General features: G+C 38.1%; 1 protein-coding gene across 5 annotated transcripts in view; it reads right to left on the bottom strand.

Moving 5' to 3' along the window:
- The window catches only part of Focad (focadhesin), a 301,255-nt gene that overhangs the window by 151,094 nt on the left and 131,164 nt on the right, over positions 1 to 18,997 (bottom strand). For all 5 annotated transcript variants that reach the window (XM_028859771.2, XM_037202700.1, XM_028859770.2 and 2 more), the window contains 4 exons: positions 8,700 to 8,804; positions 8,162 to 8,263; positions 7,520 to 7,650; positions 5,171 to 5,297 (listed from right to left, as the gene is read on the bottom strand). In XM_028859771.2, coding sequence (XP_028715604.1) covers positions 5,171 to 5,297; positions 7,520 to 7,650; positions 8,162 to 8,263; positions 8,700 to 8,804 — 465 coding nt within the window. The remainder of the gene's footprint in view (positions 1 to 5,170; positions 5,298 to 7,519; positions 7,651 to 8,161; positions 8,264 to 8,699; positions 8,805 to 18,997) is intronic.

Below are 18,997 nucleotides of genomic sequence, written 5' to 3'. Positions count from 1 at the left end.
GACACCCTGCACAGGCTACTCATGTCAGCTAGTAATCCTGAAATCATGATTCCAACTCAAGTAAGAAAAGTCTTCATAAAACTTCTATAAACACAAACTACACTTAAAAATGGATTAAAAGAACACATAGAGCAGAGGGAGATCCTAAATGTTATCACTTCTAAGGGGAAGATATTGCAAAAGATCCTAACAAATCTGAAAAAGGTACAGGGAAAATGGCAGGGGACTGGGAATTGAAGAGTGGAAGCAAAATCAGGAAGTGATAAAACACCAAAACCTCAATTTAAACTACTGTAGATTTTGATATAGAGCTCAACTTTCCATAATCTCCAAATGTTTTCTTTAAAAAGTAAAAACAACCAATTAAAAAGTAGTGGGAAGCTAAACTGGTCTATTTCAAAAGAAACACATTATTTTTATTTCCCCGCACTTGCCACACATAGCTTGTGAGTACTGAATAGTAACCATTATATAAGTATAACACATCCAGTTAAAATTTTATTTCAAAAATAAGAAACTATATTTAAAAACCTACTTGAAGAAAAGCAGAGTAAATGTTATAATATCCACAAATGTCTAATAAAAGGCCAGTTCCTGCTGTCCTTTTAAAGTTAAAAATAAAACCAAACTACAACTTTCAACTGCAAAGAGTCATTGTGTAGAATATAAAAAGCACGGCATGGAAATAGATTCAACAAATGTACAAAAAGAGTTTTCATGCCCAGAAAGAACTGAAGGCATCAAAAAATAGGCTCCAAACTACAAATAACAGAGGGCAGTTCAAAAAGACCAGCAAATCCACTCTCTAATGCATAGCAAATTAAACTTAATCAACTCCTCTGCAAGGTTACATGGGCAATCCACCTTTAAAAGTCTCCACAAACAAAACCAAGGAACAACAAAGAGGTTCCAGATGCAATAAATACAGAATCCACAGTAGGCGACAGAAGCCTTACTGTACACAGCTGAGAAAACCTGCCATGGAACAATGGATCACATTTCCATACTAAATTATATTTACCACGCTGAAAATGCTTAGACAAAATGCAGGATTTCTATTGGGCATTTGTATATCACACTAACTCCCTAAAACCTTCCAGACCTGCTGGGTCCCATTGAAAATTGTTCCTGCCCCATGGTGTTGTAAAGGAGACCCTAGACAAAGGGTTAGGATGATGAGAGAGGGCAAGGACGACTACCTTCACCCAGGATTTCAGAAAATAAATAAATAAAAGAGGATAAAATAGCCAAAACATATCCTTGGCACAGGGTATCTCAGGGGAAATCACTGCTGTGACAAATGGCCTGAAATGAACTCTTGTAGCGGTCAAGAATCCCCAGGAAAGGCCCCTCCTCTCCTTATCTACTGCTCAATTGTACAATACTCTTCTTTGAAAATATAACACCCCGATGGCGCTGGGCAAGATGAAAGAGCTTTTCTCAGTGATTCTGAAACGCCTATTAATTTTGCTACAACAGACTCACAGCTGACTAAGAAAACACAGGGCGAGCATGCCTCCAATGCCCATCTTAAGACCTTAAGAGAGGAAGCGTTCAGAGTGAATGAGATCTCTTTCTGAGCACAGTGCACTGACTTTATTTCTGCACACACTGTTTTTCATCTAACCCTGGGCAGCCTGTTCAGACCGGAGTTATTTTCACCCTTAAAGCTTTAGATGCAATAAGAGCTGACTGTCTAGCCTTCCCGAGGCTTTTGTGCACTCTTTGATTGAAAGAGAAAACCTCAAACTGTTCTAAAGTCCCTCAAACTTGATCAGAGTTGGTAAAGCAACATTACAGAAGGAAGGGAACAAATCCTAGGAAACTAAAGAACATGCAGACATCCACATTGTCATGCAATTCATAGTAAATTGGTGGGTTAGAATTTCTAAAGTGTTCAGTAAATATCAGCTATATTACAAGATTGTTTCTTCATCCAAAATGAAATCCTATAATCCCCATATCACAAAAGGGCAAATTTTGTACTAGGTATCCAAGAAATATTAGCTAAGAGAATATTATCCTAAAAGAAATATGTGAAGTCCAAATCAATTCATTAACAGTCTTAAAGAAGGAATAAGTATCTGCTTTCAAATTCCAAGTGACATTGGCATCTTTCTGGTCAGCTGAGATTTCTAGAAGTTTCACTATGTTTTTTGTTTAGCCAATTAGAACCACAAAATGCATAACAGAAACACAATCATTACTCTAACACACTTGCCATTTGAATAGACTCCATCCTTTTAAGAAATCTGTCCTTGGTAGACATGCAAATGAGTAAGGAGCAGTAATTTTTAAGATTAACCTGACTCCACCGAGGACAAACAAAGTTCATCATCTTGACTTTCAAAACCAAAGACTTCATTACCTACTGAGCTTAAGGGAGAAAAGAAGGAGGTTTGGAAAGCTCTTGAATTCAATTTTAAATGGTTTTCTTGGTGATGTATTTTCTCAAAGCCAGGGTTATTCAGTTTGTGCTCTTATCTTTATTGATTTATTCCATTGTTTCAGGCTATCTTTCTAAACTCCTAATGATATCTGATAGCCAAAGACCTAAAGAGTAATAGACAAATCATGACCAAATGCTTCTGGGAAAGATTCGTAACCATGTTAAATATGTCTATTCATGAACCTGGTGATTACACCAGTGTTTCATACATAATATCAATTAGAAAAGAGATGAAATGGCCTCAGGGAATGAACGCTGACTTCTGAGAGTAGCACACCAAGACCCCCCACACACACACAAAGCTAGCCCCAAGTTAGCAAATGTTAAATATGGCCTGGAAAGAGATGCTAAATTAAGTAAATGTCATGACTTTAGCATATATCACAGGACAGAATAGTACATAAAGTGGAGAAGGCTTTTTTTTTTTTTTTTTTTTTTTTAAACAAAACTAGCAATAACAGTTTCAACAAACAAAACACCTCAGGACACTTGCAGTATTTATGAAGAAAACATGGTAGGTAATATATTTATCTCTACAAAGCATCAATAAAATAATTTACTCTAGATAAGAAATATACAGAAAATCAAGCATAAAAAAATGAGCGTTTGTCACCAAAATAAATAAATAAGTTAACTGACTAGTGGTATTGTTCCATGATTTATTAATTCCCATCTTGTTAATGAATGTAATTTGAGGAGACCAAGAGCTAGTGTTGGACTATCACATACTGGATTCTTGTACCACTTGCAAGGTACCAAATGAGGTGGGTTTGTTGTTGTTGTTGTTGTTGTTGTTGTTGTTGTTTTGAAGGGGTGGTTGTTCTAAACCGGGTTTCTCTGTGTAGCCCTGTAGTCCTGGAACTCACTCTGCACACTAGACTGGCCACAAACTCAGAGATCTGCCTTCCTCTGCCTCCCAAGTCCTGGATTAAAGGCATGCAGTACCTACCACACCTGGCTTCAGGTGAGGTTGTTCTTAAAGGGAAGTTTTGATTTTAAAATAGATATGAGAGTGAGACTGCATAATGTTAACAGGAGGGAGACCAAATGAGAAAGAAAAACTCCTTTATGCTAGCAAAGAAGTAAGAGATGAGCTTTATGAAACAAAATACCTAGACACAATGCCTGTTTCTCTAGGAGAGTGGTTCTCAATCTGTGGGTCATGACCCCTTTGAGGGGGTCGCATATCAGATATTTATATTATGGTCCATAACAGTAATAAATTACAGTTATGAAGTAGTAATGAAATAACTTTATGGTTGGAGGTCACCACAACATGAGGAACTGTATTAAAGTGTCACAGCATTGGGAAAGTTGAGAACCTTAAGAGAAAAAAAAGAAAAAGGAAAAAGAAAGGTTGAGAACAAGTACTCAAGAAAGAACCCTGGAAAAGCAAGGAAAGACAGTATCATACTGGACTCAAATTTATTTTTTATAAGAAATGGTTTGGGGCCAGGCGGTGGTAGCGCACGCCTTTAATCCCAGCACTCCGGAGGCAGAGCCAGGCGGATCTCTGTGAGTTCGAGGCCAGCCTGGTCTCCAAAGCGAGTTCCAGAAAAGGCGCAAAGCTACACAGAGAAACCCTGTCTCTAAAAACCAAAAAAAAAAAAAAAAAAAGAAAAAAAGAAAGAAAAGAAAAGAAATGGTTTGGGTCAGAGAATAGATTTAGAGTTAAGTATTCAGCAATCCCAAATGGTCTCCTTTAAGTATACAATGAAAGAAATACAGCTTTAGTGATGAGGAAGAAAATACTGCTGGGAAAAGAAATCAGCAGGTCATTATCATACATTATGTGGGGTCAAGGAAATAGAAAAGAACTATAAAGAACCTCCTTGATAGACTCTACCTAATTAGGTGCCAACTAATCAGGGGCAAGCCAAACTGACCAGGGACAATAGTCACTGTCTGGAGAAGGAAGCATTCACACAGCACAGACTATTCTCAAACCAAGATTCTGAGTAAATGTTGAACTTCTCTCTGTCATCTATTTTTCTGCTAATACCTATACTGCAATTGTTGAACAGGCATAGAAAGTGTTTAACACAAAGACATGAACATAAAAACACTCAATTTTGTTGTTGTTTATCTTATTGTAACATTTTTCATTAACATCATTACCTACCATGATTAGCTACAACCTTAAGAGACTTCTTATTGCCTTAAAATTAAAAACTGCAGTATGCATACATACTGTGTCAAAGCAATGGGTGATCTTTGACATGATTATCGTATTTCTTCAAAACGGTAAAGATTCTCTTTGATACACTGTCACTCCAGAAACCCTAGTTTTCAAGCAATAATTTGGAAGTTTGTTCTGCTATGCACTCAAGTGCAAAAATCTAATCATTAGGAAGGGAAGATTCCTTTTCCAGCCTTCAAGCCCATCATTATTTATTCAGACAACACAAGTGCCACAGACACATGGCTACTTCTTTGCCTTAACTGTTTCTAAGGGTCTTTAATCAAAAAATTAAGAAGTAAACACATACAACAGCTCCATAAACAGCTTCTCAACAAAGTAAGTAAGACCAAAGAAAAGCCACAAATGGGGTCTCTGTAGAGTGTCAAACTGATGAATCAAAATCCTTTGGGGGGGTACAAAGCAATCATGTTCTACCCACTCCAACACCCCCCAAGAAAAATCTCAGAATACTGAAATTTTTACTTCCATCCTTATAAAAATAGCTTAACAGTTATACAAAACCATTCAAAAATGCCTACCTCAGCCTGGCAGAGTGCATGAAGACCTTGTAACACCAAGGCAGCTGGGGTAGCTTGATCAGGCTTGGTGCATTCATTCAACACCTGAGAAATGGCCGCCAACATGTCTGCACCATGCTGATAGGGCCTACAAGAAATGACAGTTCCAAATCAAAATTAGAGCCAAAGAGCTGTTATTATTCCCACATCTTGTGGCTATAATAAAAGTATTAATTCTTTTTTTTGTTTTGTTTTGTTTTGTTTTGTTTTTCGAGACAGGATTTCTCTGTGTAGCTTTGCGCCTTTCCTGGAACTCGCTTTGGAGACCAGGCTGGCCTCGACCTCACAGAGATCCACCTGCCTCTGCCTCCTGAGTGCTGGGATTAAAGGCGTGCGCCACCACCGCCAGGCTTAATTCTTTTTTTAACCTAACAAAGATTCACCCTCAAATACTAACAACACATGTTCTTCAAAAATCTTTATATTATGATTATTTCTGCTGCAATTTAATATTCATCTTTATACAGTAGTGAAAACAAGAAGACACTTTTGTAAGTACACACACACACACACACACACACACACACACAGAGTCCACGTGCACATGTGCACATGTGCACATGTGCAGGGGCACAACGTGTGGGTGGGTACAGTTCCCCCTGCAGGTTTACTTGTCTATGAAGGCACACACAGAGGCCAAAGGTTGACATCTGGTATCTTCCCTCAGTCACCCTCTGCCTTATTTTTTCAAATGAGGTCTGTCACTGGACCTGAAGCTCACTTTTTAAGCTGGGTGATCAGAAAAATCCCAGGGATCCAACTGTCTCCACTCCTCTACCACTGGGTTAGACACATGCGCCACCATGCTCAGCTTTTATATGGGCACTGGGGATCTAAGCTGAGGTCCTCACGCTTGCACAGTGACACTTGACCGATGCACGGTAGTGGTACTAAAAAGGTGATCGTGTTTACCATCACCATGATGATAAAGATTCTAACCAAATGATAACTGACTGTGCCCTACCCTACACCAGGCACTGCATCCACCCATGTCCTCTGCCCTTCCTCCCCTACCTCTTCCACATATATTATGCCACCAGAATACCTTTCACCTAACAATCACTCAAGTCTATTCTCTGAAAGCCTTAAGGACATAATACTTTTCTCTAATTAACAAATCATCAATAAAATGAAAATGCCTGACAGGATTCTTCTGTCTCATTGCCCCACAAAAGGAAATGATTTTCCATACTCTTTTGAGAGTACCAAAGAAAAGAACATGAGTAAGTTCTCAAGAATGATCTGGTCTGATATCCAACCTTTCCTGCACCTCAACCTCCTGTGTAAAATAAGAATGTCAGCTAAGAACTACTTGTCTCTGAAATCTGCTCCATGCCAACATTTCAATATAATCCAGACACGTAAGTCTTAAATTACATAAGTGTAGCTTTTTAGTTGCTTTAGATTGCTATTGTTTTTATGTTGCAGACAAGATCAGAAAAGAGACAGAACTCAAGATTTTACTGGAAATAGGAATCATCCACGTAATCAACAATGGTGTCAACCTACTACACACCTCCAGGATGCGTTTATACTGGGGTCCTGGACAGAAGTGAGGTATATTCACAGGAATTCTTCAATTCTGCAGTCCAGTGCATGTGAAGCTGCTGAACTAGAAATGATGTCAAATGCACCCCATCTAGTTCCTCTACAGTTTTACCTCACCCCATTCAAGGGAGGAACAAAGAAAAGAAAAGAGCTTAAGCAAGAGGAGCTTTGCTCATGGTGTTTCATTCTCAGCCCTCTGATTTAACCCTAGTCAAGAGCAGGAGTCGGTCCTCTGTTTTCACATTTCCCTAAAAGCTTAGATGACAGAAGGAACGCAGCATCGTGTTCTCTCTTAGTAGAGTAATTCCATAGGAGTCACAATAAGGCCTTTCCTATCATAAGTACTGACAAGAATCTGGCCTAAGAGGGGAACGGTGGCACACATCTGTAATCTCAGCAGTCAAGAGGCTGAAACAAGAGGATCCTGAGTTCAAGGCCAGCCCGAGGGAACCCAGTGAGACCCCATATCTCAAAAACAAAACAACACTGAACTGCTTATGCCTACAGTCTCCTGCTTAGTTGTCAGGGATTTACATACAGAAAAACAGAAAACATGACATGATATATGTTACTATAATATTAAGTTATTACCCAGAGGGGAATATTAAATACCCTACATAGTAAAATGCAAGACCCAAAATAAAAGGGAAAAACATATTTGGTTAGTAAAATAACATATCTTTCTGCATTACAAAAAAAAAAAAAAAAAGTAAAAAGTAACCTCTCATGACATTCATCCTGAAGAATTAAGGTCCACCTTACCTCTGTTTACATATATCTCTGATGGACGCAGCCTTTGCGATCAGTTTCTCCCACTGGAGCTCCTTGCCCACAGAGAGAGAGGGCACATCAGACATGGCCATGAAACGCTGCAGTTCAGGGTACACACGATCCTAATAAGACAATTTCACAAAAAAAAAAAAAAAAAAAAAAAAAAAAAAAAAAAAAAAGGTAATTTCCTCATCTAAGCTGAATAATGATTATCTCCTTTGATGCAGCACCTCCTAATCTTGAATTTGCATTGGAAATTATAATGTAACTCTGCTAATCAGCAGAGAAGAATGCTGTTGTGATTATAGAGGCTTTCCTTACAGACCCATCACTGCTCATCCCAGAAAACAAGTGGCCAGATCACACCCTTTCTACAAAGGCTCTAATCACAACAGTATTTCTATTACTTTATCATACAAATGGAGAGATAATGTCAGACGTAGAGCAATATTTTATGTTCTCAATTTCTGACTCAAACACAATTGACTATTTTACAGATCAAATATACCACAATAAACCAGAGTTTGTCAATGCGGTCATTGGTGATATTCACTACTATAGTGAGTCCCACTGTCACACAACTGCCTTCTTTAGGAACAGGAACGCATGCAACAAGTGTATATCCAGGGTTACCTGCTTTTCCCAAAGAGACGTCAGCAGGCGCAAGGCGACAGCTCTCAGTCGTGGGGTGGTTCCAAGCAGCTGAATTACCCGCAGAATCTGCCCTATGCACACCTAGAAAAATATTAAGGCAACTGCTTTCATGAAGGAAGGCAACTTCAAGGTTGCAAAAGGCATTTCCAACTCTTTGTTATAAATAAGAACTCAAGTGTAAGCTTACTTAATACCCATCTTCTAAGAGGAAGGGAAATAGATAGCTTTGGGACAGACGAGTCAGCAATTTAGGGAGCAGGGTCCTAATCTCAGAAAACAGTCAATGTGAAAACAGATATTTAGAGATTTAAATAAATTTTTACATATTATAATAATTTTATCTATAGACATTAGCTACTCTAAACAAAAATAAAAGGGGAATTAATGATCATGGCAAAAATTAGGACTTAAAATTTCCTAATATGAAATCGAAATCAATGTTTTTTAGGTTTCTAACACACACACACACACACACACACACACACACACACACCAATCAGTCAACTGATATACTAACCTTGTGAACACCGAGTGTAGGTAAAGTATACAATATGTCATTGTAGAGTATAGGGTCTAACGGTCTTCCCAATTTGAACATCAAAACTGGAATCAGATTTGGTACCTAAGACAAATTTAAATGGCATGTAAATTGAGCCTTGTTGTAAACTCCACAAAGCAATGCCCATCTCTTATTTATTCAAAGTAAAAATATGACTAGATAAATTAGTGGGTTTAGAATGTCAGCTATTTGCTATTATTAATGGCAATCTCATACTAGCACTAATATTCCAACTCTATTATAATGAGCTTCCAAACATGGGTTGAAACATGTATTTCTTAAACAACTATGACACCAAATAATAAGAAAGTAAATATATAGGCTAACTCAAATAACTTTATAGTTAAAACAGACAGTCAATAATTAAGCTATACAAACAATAAATAGCTCCACATAGTGATATATCCAATTAAGTTATTTTTGTATGAAATAATTAAAACCAGGGCAGTACAAAGGAGGCTAGTAGTTTAAAATGTCTCTATAAGCCCCTGCATATAGATTCAATATTCTATGCATTCAATCTCTATGCATAACACAATAAAATTAGAAAATCAATTTATTCACTGGTCACAAGAATAAATGTTAAGATGGCAATATTTCTCACACTGATCTCCATTCGGTGAAATCCCTATTAAAAACCTAGGTGGATTATTTGTTGGGGGACACTAATCCTAAAAGCTAGGGCTGTTGAATAGCAGAAACAATATTAAATACCTATACAATTCTATAAATACAGTAAAAGAAGTTGAGTTATACACTTTTGGTGAATGAACTGTATTTTATGTACACTATAACTTAATAAGACACTTTAAAATTCAATTCAAGAACTGGACATACTTGGTTGCCTCCTAGAGATTGAAATTAAGTCCCTAATGCTGAAGACACCATGTACTTCAGACACAGGACTCAAAGGATCTGGTTTATAACTGACCTAAAATCCTCTTCCCTGTGGGCTAGCTTTCATCATACTAAAAGATGCTATGCAAGCTAGCTGACGGGGGTGGTGAAGCATCAATACTCCTATCAGCTGTTACATCTATGAATCACAACAATGACCAACATGGCGAAACATCCCTAAAGGTGCAACAGTGGCACTCCCATCTTGGTGGTAACCAAAAGTTCTCTAATTGGACTTAAGGTCTGCTTACCAAGAATGAAATCATGCATGGTCCTAGAAACCTACAAACCACCCAGAGCTAGTGAGATCATGGATCTTAGAGGACAACCCTCTGTCACCTCTTGACTAGACTAACAATATTCCTAACTGCATTCTAAATACTAATCATTATACCAAAAGGTATATGTAACTCTCATCACTCATCAAAGAAACTTCTCTTTGAGTAGACAGAGACCATGACATAGATAGATAGATAGATAGATAGATAGATAGATAGATAGATAGATAGATAGATAGATAGATAGATAGATAAAAAAACAAACAAACAAACCACAACTGGTCAAATGCAGAGAACAAGTGATTGTGGTGTGCCCAGTCCCGCTGGATACATCTAAAACACAACTCCTGCACTTACATCTCAGGAACATGGGGCAGGCCAGGGAAGTGGGGCAGAATGATTCTAAAAGCCAGAGGACCAGGAAATCTGCTGTAAGATTGTGTCTTCTAGAAATGACAGGGAAACGTCACTTAGGATCCCTCCACAATAAGGCTGCCTAAACACACCTGAAGGACAATATTAATATACATATTAATCTGGAAGTCTTGCATGGGCATATCCCTGACAGAGAACTATAAGCAACTAATGGCTAATGAGAGAGAAAAATTAGTTTTCCCTGGAAATGAGCCTATTAATTGTTTATCCAATACCCATGGTCAGTCCTGAAATCATATACATACAAACACTAAACAACTGAGCAGGTAGTAGTGATATATTTGCGTGTATTTGTGTGTGTGTGTGTGTGTGTGTGTATGTGTGTGTGTGTGTGTGTGTGTGTAATAATAACAAAAAAAGTCAGGGATTTGAGAGCAGATGATATAGGAAGGTTGAAGAGAGGAAAAGGAAGGAGGAAATAGATACAATTAAATTTTAGTTGTAAAAAAAATTAAAAACCACTTTGAAAAGGAAGAAAAAATTAAAAAAAGAACTTAGCACAGTGGCATGTGCCCCAATCCCAGCACTATAGATACTAAGGCAAGAGCACTACAGATTTGAGGTCGACTTGAGTGAGTTGAGGCTGGCCTGGACTAAAATAACCCTGTCTCAAAAGAACAAGCAAAAACTCCACTTAAAATAATGTACAACTCTTTCCTATAATTCAGGCCTTAGCTTGATAGAGCAGAATGCAGTCCAAAAACAAACATTCCACACTCCACATTCCAAAGGTTTGTGGGCAGGATTTACTAACAACCCCTATCTTAGGAAGCCCATTTCTTTCCAGCTTCATAAGCACTGACTTTAATTTCAAGAAAGAAAAATGTCCTCTTAACCCTACCACCAAGATGTGTGACAGCTAAAAAATTAATTTGCTAATGATCCTTGTCACAGTATATCACAGCAGCATGTGGGCTTTGCCCACACTGGCAACAACCTCACGGTACACAGCCAGAATTCATGAGTATTTTCACAAGTGCTAGGGCTTTGCTGGGATGGAAACGCCATTGCTCTCACTTTGGACAAATAAAGAAAGACAATTTTTTGAACTGGCTTCTTATTTCCCACTTTAATTAAAAACAAAAGGTTATCTTAGATTGCTTTCCACTGGTCTCAATCAATTCTCCCCTGTGTGATGGTTTCTACCAGGGCACTTGGACAGACCCTTAGTTATGGGAATGGCAATCAGTGCACTTAGTGGCATTTTATAAAATAGTGTATTTAATCATGTGACTTTTAAACAAATGTTTTAATTATATTGTCAGGAGAGAAATAAAATACTGTACTCATGCCCTAAAAGTACAGTTCCTTTAAGAGCCTTGGACCTCAAGAAGCATTTACCCTTTTCTCTGCCTGGATCAGAAATTTAAAAAAATAATAATAATAATGTCAGAAACGTTTACACAAATAATCTTTGACTCAATATCATTCTTATGACTTAATAACCCAAATTAAGCAACCACATAGGTAGAAAGAATAAAGCAAAGATATTACACTACAAAAACACAAATTAAGCACATCTATGAAAAATATTTTTGCCTGGAAGCATGGTGCTATTTTCATAATGAAACACTGACATGTGTATTTCTTTACCCAAATGTCATTATCAGGTCCTGAGCCCCCTGCTCTCCAAGCTTCTATTTGGCCCAGGCAGAACACAACAGGATGCTTAGATTCTACCTTAGACTCAAATAAATGCACTGATAAATGCACTGCTCTTACCCATCATGCTATCTGGCTTCATAAAGCACAACGCTTTCTCTTTTTAGATTCAGAGTTCAAGTCTTTGATGAACAAATTGATTTAAAACATGGGATTGGCACAAAAATTCTAATACTGTACGCAGATTTCTCAGCAGAAATTTCACAAGCCAGAAGGGAGCAAATGCATATTCAAAATGATATATTAAGGGGGAGGGGGCATGAACCAAGAATACTGTGTCTAACAAAACTACCAAAATACTACAAATATCAGGAAAAGGAAAGGCATTCTCAGATACATCAAAGCTTGAATGAGCTCACCACTAGACCTGCCTGGAAGGAAATGTTGACGAGACCCCTTCCAAACGAAAAGCAAGCACACCAGACTACAACGCAGAAGCATAGGAAAGCAATAAAGCTCGCTGGAAAAGCAAATACGCAGACAATCAAGATCCTGTAATACTGTAACATGAGACAGTTCCCATATCAAACACAAATTTTTTTCATTTATTTAGTTGGGGATGGGAGAGGCATGCCACACAGTTCATGTGTGAAGGTCAAAGGATAAGCTGAAGGACTAAGTGCTCTTATCCTACCGGTGGGTTCCCAGGATCAAACTCAGGACATCAGGCTTGGTGGCAAGCATTTTCAGCTGCTGTGCCACCTCGCTGGCCCATATATCACTTTTCATTCTATTATATGACTTAAAAGACAGAAGCATAATAAGTAACTACAGCGATGGAATATATAAAGGGGCCCAGTACAGGTAACATAAAAGAAGAACAAAATAAAAGGACAGAGTTTATGTATGTGATTGGCATTTATGTACAGAGTTATCAGCTGAAAATACTGTTGTACCTAAATGATGTTTTATATGAGCCTGTGTTAACTGAAAAGGAAATAACCATAAAAATACACAAAAGAGGGCTGGAGAGATGGCTCAGTGGTTAAGAGCACTGGCTGGCTGCTCTTCCAGAGGACCCAGGTTCAATTCCCAGCACCCACATGGCAGCTCACAACTTTCAGTAACTCCAGTTCCAGGGAATCTGACACCTTCACACAGACATACATGCAGGAAAAACACCAAAGCACATAAAAAAATAAAAAGATCTTTAAAAATAAAACACAAAAGAAAATGAATAAGTGATATCCAAGAATTTAAAAAAAGAAAAAAGAAAAGATAGTGTGAGAAGTGGGACAAAAAAGCTACCGGAGAGACAAGAAGCAGTTAACAACTGCAAGTTCTTTCACACTACTCATTTACTCATTTCACTTAATGCAAATGGATTCAGCTCCACCCAAAAGACAAAGCAACAGAATGGATAAAGACAGACAGGTCCAACTGTGTACAGTCTGCAGAACACTCGTTTGAGATCTAAAGGCACATGGCTGAAAGCAAAGAGATATTCTACACAAATGGTAATCAAGAGATAACTGGCAGGACCAAACATACCATGCAATGAAAAGATAGATTTTTTTTTAGATCAACAAAGTAAAAAGTGAAAAAAATTACAAATAAAACCACCACATGATCTGGTAATCCCACGTCTTAGCATTTGCCTATAACAACTGAATGAGGACTTCAAGAAGATTTTTTAAAAACTCACATTCACTGCAGCATTACCTGCAATCAACATTCACAACAGAGACAACCTAGATGTCAGCCTAAGCCACTAATGGATGAGTGAAGGAACAAGGTGCTGCCCATGATATTCAGCCTTCAAAGAGAAGGAAACCCTATCATATGGAACAACTTAGCTAAACCTTGAAGAATTAAAATAAGAGAAGCAAGCCGGGCATAAAAGACAAATCCCAGATAACTCACTCCTATAAAGTACTGAAAGAGGCCAGACTCTTCGAAGAAAAAGTAATAATAGTTTGCTAGCTGCTAAAGAACGGAGATTTAAGGTGATGCTTCTCTATAGAGATAGAGAATTGGTCATCGGCAATGAGAGCATACTTGAGATCCACTGCACAACAACATTCATATAGTTAGCAATATGACATAATGTACTCAGAAATCAGTTGTAATAGAGTTCATGCTATTGATTTTTATCACCAAAAAAAATTAATCATGGAATTATTCATTAAAATAAGAAAGGTTAGGCATTGTGGTCATGCCTTTAAATCCAGCACATAAAGGCAGAAGCAGATGGATCTCTGTGAATTCCAGGCCAGCCTGGTATATATAGCAAGTTCCAGAACTGACAGGGCTACTACACCAGACCCTGTAAAGAGTCAGAAAGGCTTTTTCAAGTTTATTTAGTTTATCTATTTTATTTTCCATATGATAAAACTGAAGCCTGGAGAGATCTTGTTTATTGGTGACCACAGCATGGTGAGAGTTCATGTCTTAGTGTATCCCTCCTCCATTCTATTTTGGTAGAGTGACAAGAAACAGAGATTTGAGACTGTCTGTTACAGGAATATGGAGTTATCATATAAGTCTTCTGCCATTAAAAATCAAGCAAGTGAAACACAAGCATACATTTCCCTGGAATCAAGTACGTTAAAAACAGAATATAAAAATTCAGCTCCAAATTCCAGGAAACATATACATTGACAAGCCTTCCTAAAGACACACACATACACAATCTTAGAGATAGTTCAATAGTGAAAATCACAAGTGGCACTATTTATTTACAGATCACAATAACAAGCACTTTGTTACAATTTATCAGTCATCAAATATGAGACTATATAGTGTTCACAACTATCCCTCTTTCTTGAGAGAGTTCAGTTATCCCTATATGAAAACAGAAATAAACTCACATGAATAGAAAAAGTATCAGTGAAAAGGAACAACAGAAGGGAAAAGCAAGCATACAACACAGTATCTGTTTCTCTTCAACTTTCCAGATTCATGCCACAAAAAAAACAGGCAAAAACACTACAGAAGTGCATTCATAATGCATATTTTATTTGAGTTCTTGTGCTGACTCACCCCACGACCAGTGAGGCTAAATCTCTAAGGATCAAAGAATATTCCAAAGACCTGCGTGGGGAGCCAGGGGGGACTCCAGGCATTAGGCCTCGGTAGTGGTACTCACAAAGCACTTCTCATTTTTATTATTAAAGCAACAGAAACATGAGGTGACGGTTACAGTCAGCTTAAGCAAATGCAAGTACAGAGAGGGACTACACCTGGTGTTACATCTTATCATCTCTGGTCATGTGAAAAGAGCTCAGAGTATTCCTTCCAGGCATCTGCCTTACCCATAGAGATAAAGTGGACATGCTAGGGTACTCCCTGCCCATCCTGGGTTTCAGGTGCATTAACTTATCAGAGTTTACGCAATCATTTCTAGAAGACCACCTTGTAGAAAGAGCATTCTGCACTCTGCCCCATCCATAGTTAACAGTAAACACACAGCTTCTTACACAGGCTGCTACAGCTTTGGATTTAACAAATGTTGGCCCAGTTATACCTAAGACTTAGTACTGTGAAACACGGGCCTAAATTCTATATATGCAGGTTTGCTTGCCACTTATCAAAGAGTAGCAAGTAATAATACGTACAAGACTGTAAATTAAAAGATAAAGCATAAATTTTATATCATAAAAAAGGGAATATGCTTGAATGTTATCTATAAGCATAGACATAAATGAATCCAAGAATACTTAAAGGGCCTTTTAAATATTCATTTTTGGAGCTGGAGAGTTGGCTCATTGGTTAAAAGTATTGGTTCTTGCAAAGAACCTGGGTTCAGTTCCTACACCCACATGGCAGCTCACAATCATTTCTAACTCCAGTTTCAAGTGCTCTGACACCCTCTTCTGACTTCCCTGGGCACCAGGCCATGCACATGGTGCACAAACATACATGCAGACAAAACATTCACACACATAAAAAGTAAATCTTTTTTAAAATCTTCATCATAGTTGGATGAAGTAGTAGGACATGTGTGTACTCCGAGATACCTGGAAAACTGAGGCAGTAAAATCCCTTGAACCCAGAAGCTGTAAACTAAGCTGGGTTTATGATTATTATCACATACACACACACACACACACACACACACACACACACACACACACACAAACCAAAAAATCACAGAATTCAGTCTACCAAAAAAAATATTATATACAATTAGACTTTTTAATATTAATTAAATCCTTTCCTCAATTACTTGACAATTCTAATTACAACACCTGTTTATTGCTTAAGTAATTCATTTGAAGGCAGTCCACTGACAAGTTCTGAAAAGCTCATTATTGTCTCCACTTATAAGGCATGCGCCAACATCAAAAGTAAGGTAAATGTGGTATAATTTTACTCCTCTGAGATTCAATTATAGTTACATCAAAACATGATCATTAAGTAAACAGTCTAAAGCAATGGTTCTCAACCTTCCTAATGCTGTGACCTTTATTTTTTTTTTTTTTTTTTTTTTTGGTTTTTCGAGACAGGGTTTCTCTGTGTAGCTTTGCGCCTTTCCTGGAGCTCACTTGGTAGCCCAGGCTGGCCTCGAACTCACAGAGATCCGCCTGCCTCTGCCTTCCGAGTGCTGGGATTAAAGGCGTGCGCCACCAACGCCCGGCTAAAGAGCTTTTTTTTTTTTTTTTTTTTTTTTTTTTGCTGTGACCCTTTAATACAGTTCCTCATGTTGTGGTGACCTTCGTTGCTACAACATAACTGGAATTGTCATTACTGTTATGAATCATAATATAAATATCTGATATGCAGGATAACTGATATGTGACCCCTGTGAAAAGGCCATTCACCCCTCAAAGGGGTCATGACCCACAAGTTGAGAACCACTGGTCTAAAGTCTTGATGTTTAGCCTTTGGGAGTCATTTAAGGCAAAGAGAAGAAAAGAACCTAGACTAACAAACAGAGCAGACAATCATCTTTCTATGGGGCTACATCTCTCTGGACTTGTTCTAATCCAGCTTGAGCACCTGATCTGCAGCGACTCCTCGAACAAATAAGTTATGTAACACTACCAATCTCCTGCACACTTGGAAATAGAGTATAGCGTATTTCAGATGACTAACTGAAGCTCGTATAGAGGTGAGGACTGGATCAAAGCAAGCAATTCCAAAACCTCTGTGGTTACACTTTAGCCATACCACATTCTGGAATATCATCCTCTCTCCTTTCCATCTCTCCTATCTTACACACAAACAATACTTTTAAAATACACAAATTATCCCTAAACTCTTCTCCAGCTGGCTGAATTACTGTCAGCAAAATGGATCTTGTAATAATGCTACAATAGTTTTACTCTATAAATAGGTATTAAAAGCCAATCTTTTGCAAAGTACTTAAAAGTATGATAATCAAATAACTTGGAACCAGAAAATTTTGCCTATCAGATGAAGGGTACCATGATGTCAAAAACAAGTACTCTCAGACTTGAAGGTGTAAATTTCCCAATATATTAAAAAATAAGGTCAACAATCCAGGAGCTCCAAGAATCACTGCACACTACAATAAGACAAATTCAGACAGTGTGTCAGTGGAGGAGGTGGAGGGGTGCAGGCTATGTTCCCCAACAGAAATGTGACTCCTGCGCAGTTTCATTACCTTCTGATTTCCTGACTATCTCTCAGAATCAAAGGGACACAGACACACACACACACACACACACACACACACACACACACACACACACGCAAATGTAGTAAGACATTTAAATCATGAAAAAAATGGTTGACCTTTTTGGTAACTAAATTCCTGGACTTATTAATTTTCTTCCATGAACAAAGACAGTTTTTATATTTCTACCACGTGAGTTCTTAATCATTGGAGATCTGATTGGTAGAACTGAAATTAAAGGCCAATAACCTATAGTAATGTACAACATGGGTATCCTTCCTCTCAATTACATAAAGTCCATTTCTGCTACTTGTGTATGACTTCTTTTGTTTTATGTCAGAAATTGAACCAAGTATGTGAAAATTGTACAATGGGATATAACTAAGTACATAAACTATGTACTAAAACCAGAGAATTTAGGATTTTTGAGTTTAACAACGTGGAGAGAAAGGGGCCAACACAGTTTGCTAATTGTCAAGTCTGACTCCAAAGTTTCTTTCCTGCTTCAGTGATGAAAATTTCAAATTTTCAGCATTATATCTCATACCATTAATTTTATAAGGCCTTAATTCACTAAGTAAGGTCAACATGAATGATGATAAATAGATCACCTGATTAGAATGTTATACTAACCGAGAGTATTACAAAGGATAAGACCAGAACATTATGGGGGGTGAGGGGTGCTGATATAAATCTCTGAAGCAATGAGCAACAGTGAAAACTGAGTGTACTGCCTGAAGTGATCAGTGTAACATGCTGTTAAAGAATGACAGGAAACAGATCTGCTGTGCTCTTATCTTGCATAATCTCCTGCCTCGGGGAAAATAATCAGAATGGAGATGAAATAAGCATTAGGAAGATGACATCGGTATCTATGAGAGGCACATGATGGGAGTGGGAGATAAATTAATCAGTGAATGGTGTAGCAGGGAGGGATAAGCCAACAAGAACAACTCCTCATGGTTTTAGGAATTAGACTTAATGAACCATTTTGAAGAATTTAGAAAAATGTAAGGAGAGTCCATGCATGCTCCAGAGACAGGTACAAACTGACTGAGCATCAACAATGAAAGCCTTATTAGAGTATGTTAGTTTCTGCTGTGTGGGAAAATACCTCTGTCAATCAACGTAAGGAGGACAGGTTTGTTTTGGCTCATGGTTACCTGGCCCTGTCACTTTGGGCCTAAGAAGCACAGCACATGATGGCAGGAGTATGCCATTAAGGAGGTCTGTTCACCTCCAAGCCACTAGGAAACAAAGAGGGAAGGGCAGGGCTGGCAGGTCTTTTCTCACCCCTTCAGGGGCACAATTCCAACCAAGTAACTTCAGCCTGCTAAGCACTCCTCCTCCAGGGTTCAGCATTTCTACGAGGGTCACAGGTTGGCAACCAAGCCTTGAACACT

This window comes from Peromyscus leucopus, chromosome 2 (assembly GCF_004664715.2).
Source record: "Peromyscus leucopus breed LL Stock chromosome 2, UCI_PerLeu_2.1, whole genome shotgun sequence".
Classification (NCBI taxonomy): Eukaryota; Metazoa; Chordata; class Mammalia; order Rodentia; family Cricetidae; genus Peromyscus; species Peromyscus leucopus.
The sequence above is the reverse complement of the archived record's forward strand: the minus strand, read 5'-3'. Positions and strand labels throughout refer to the sequence as shown.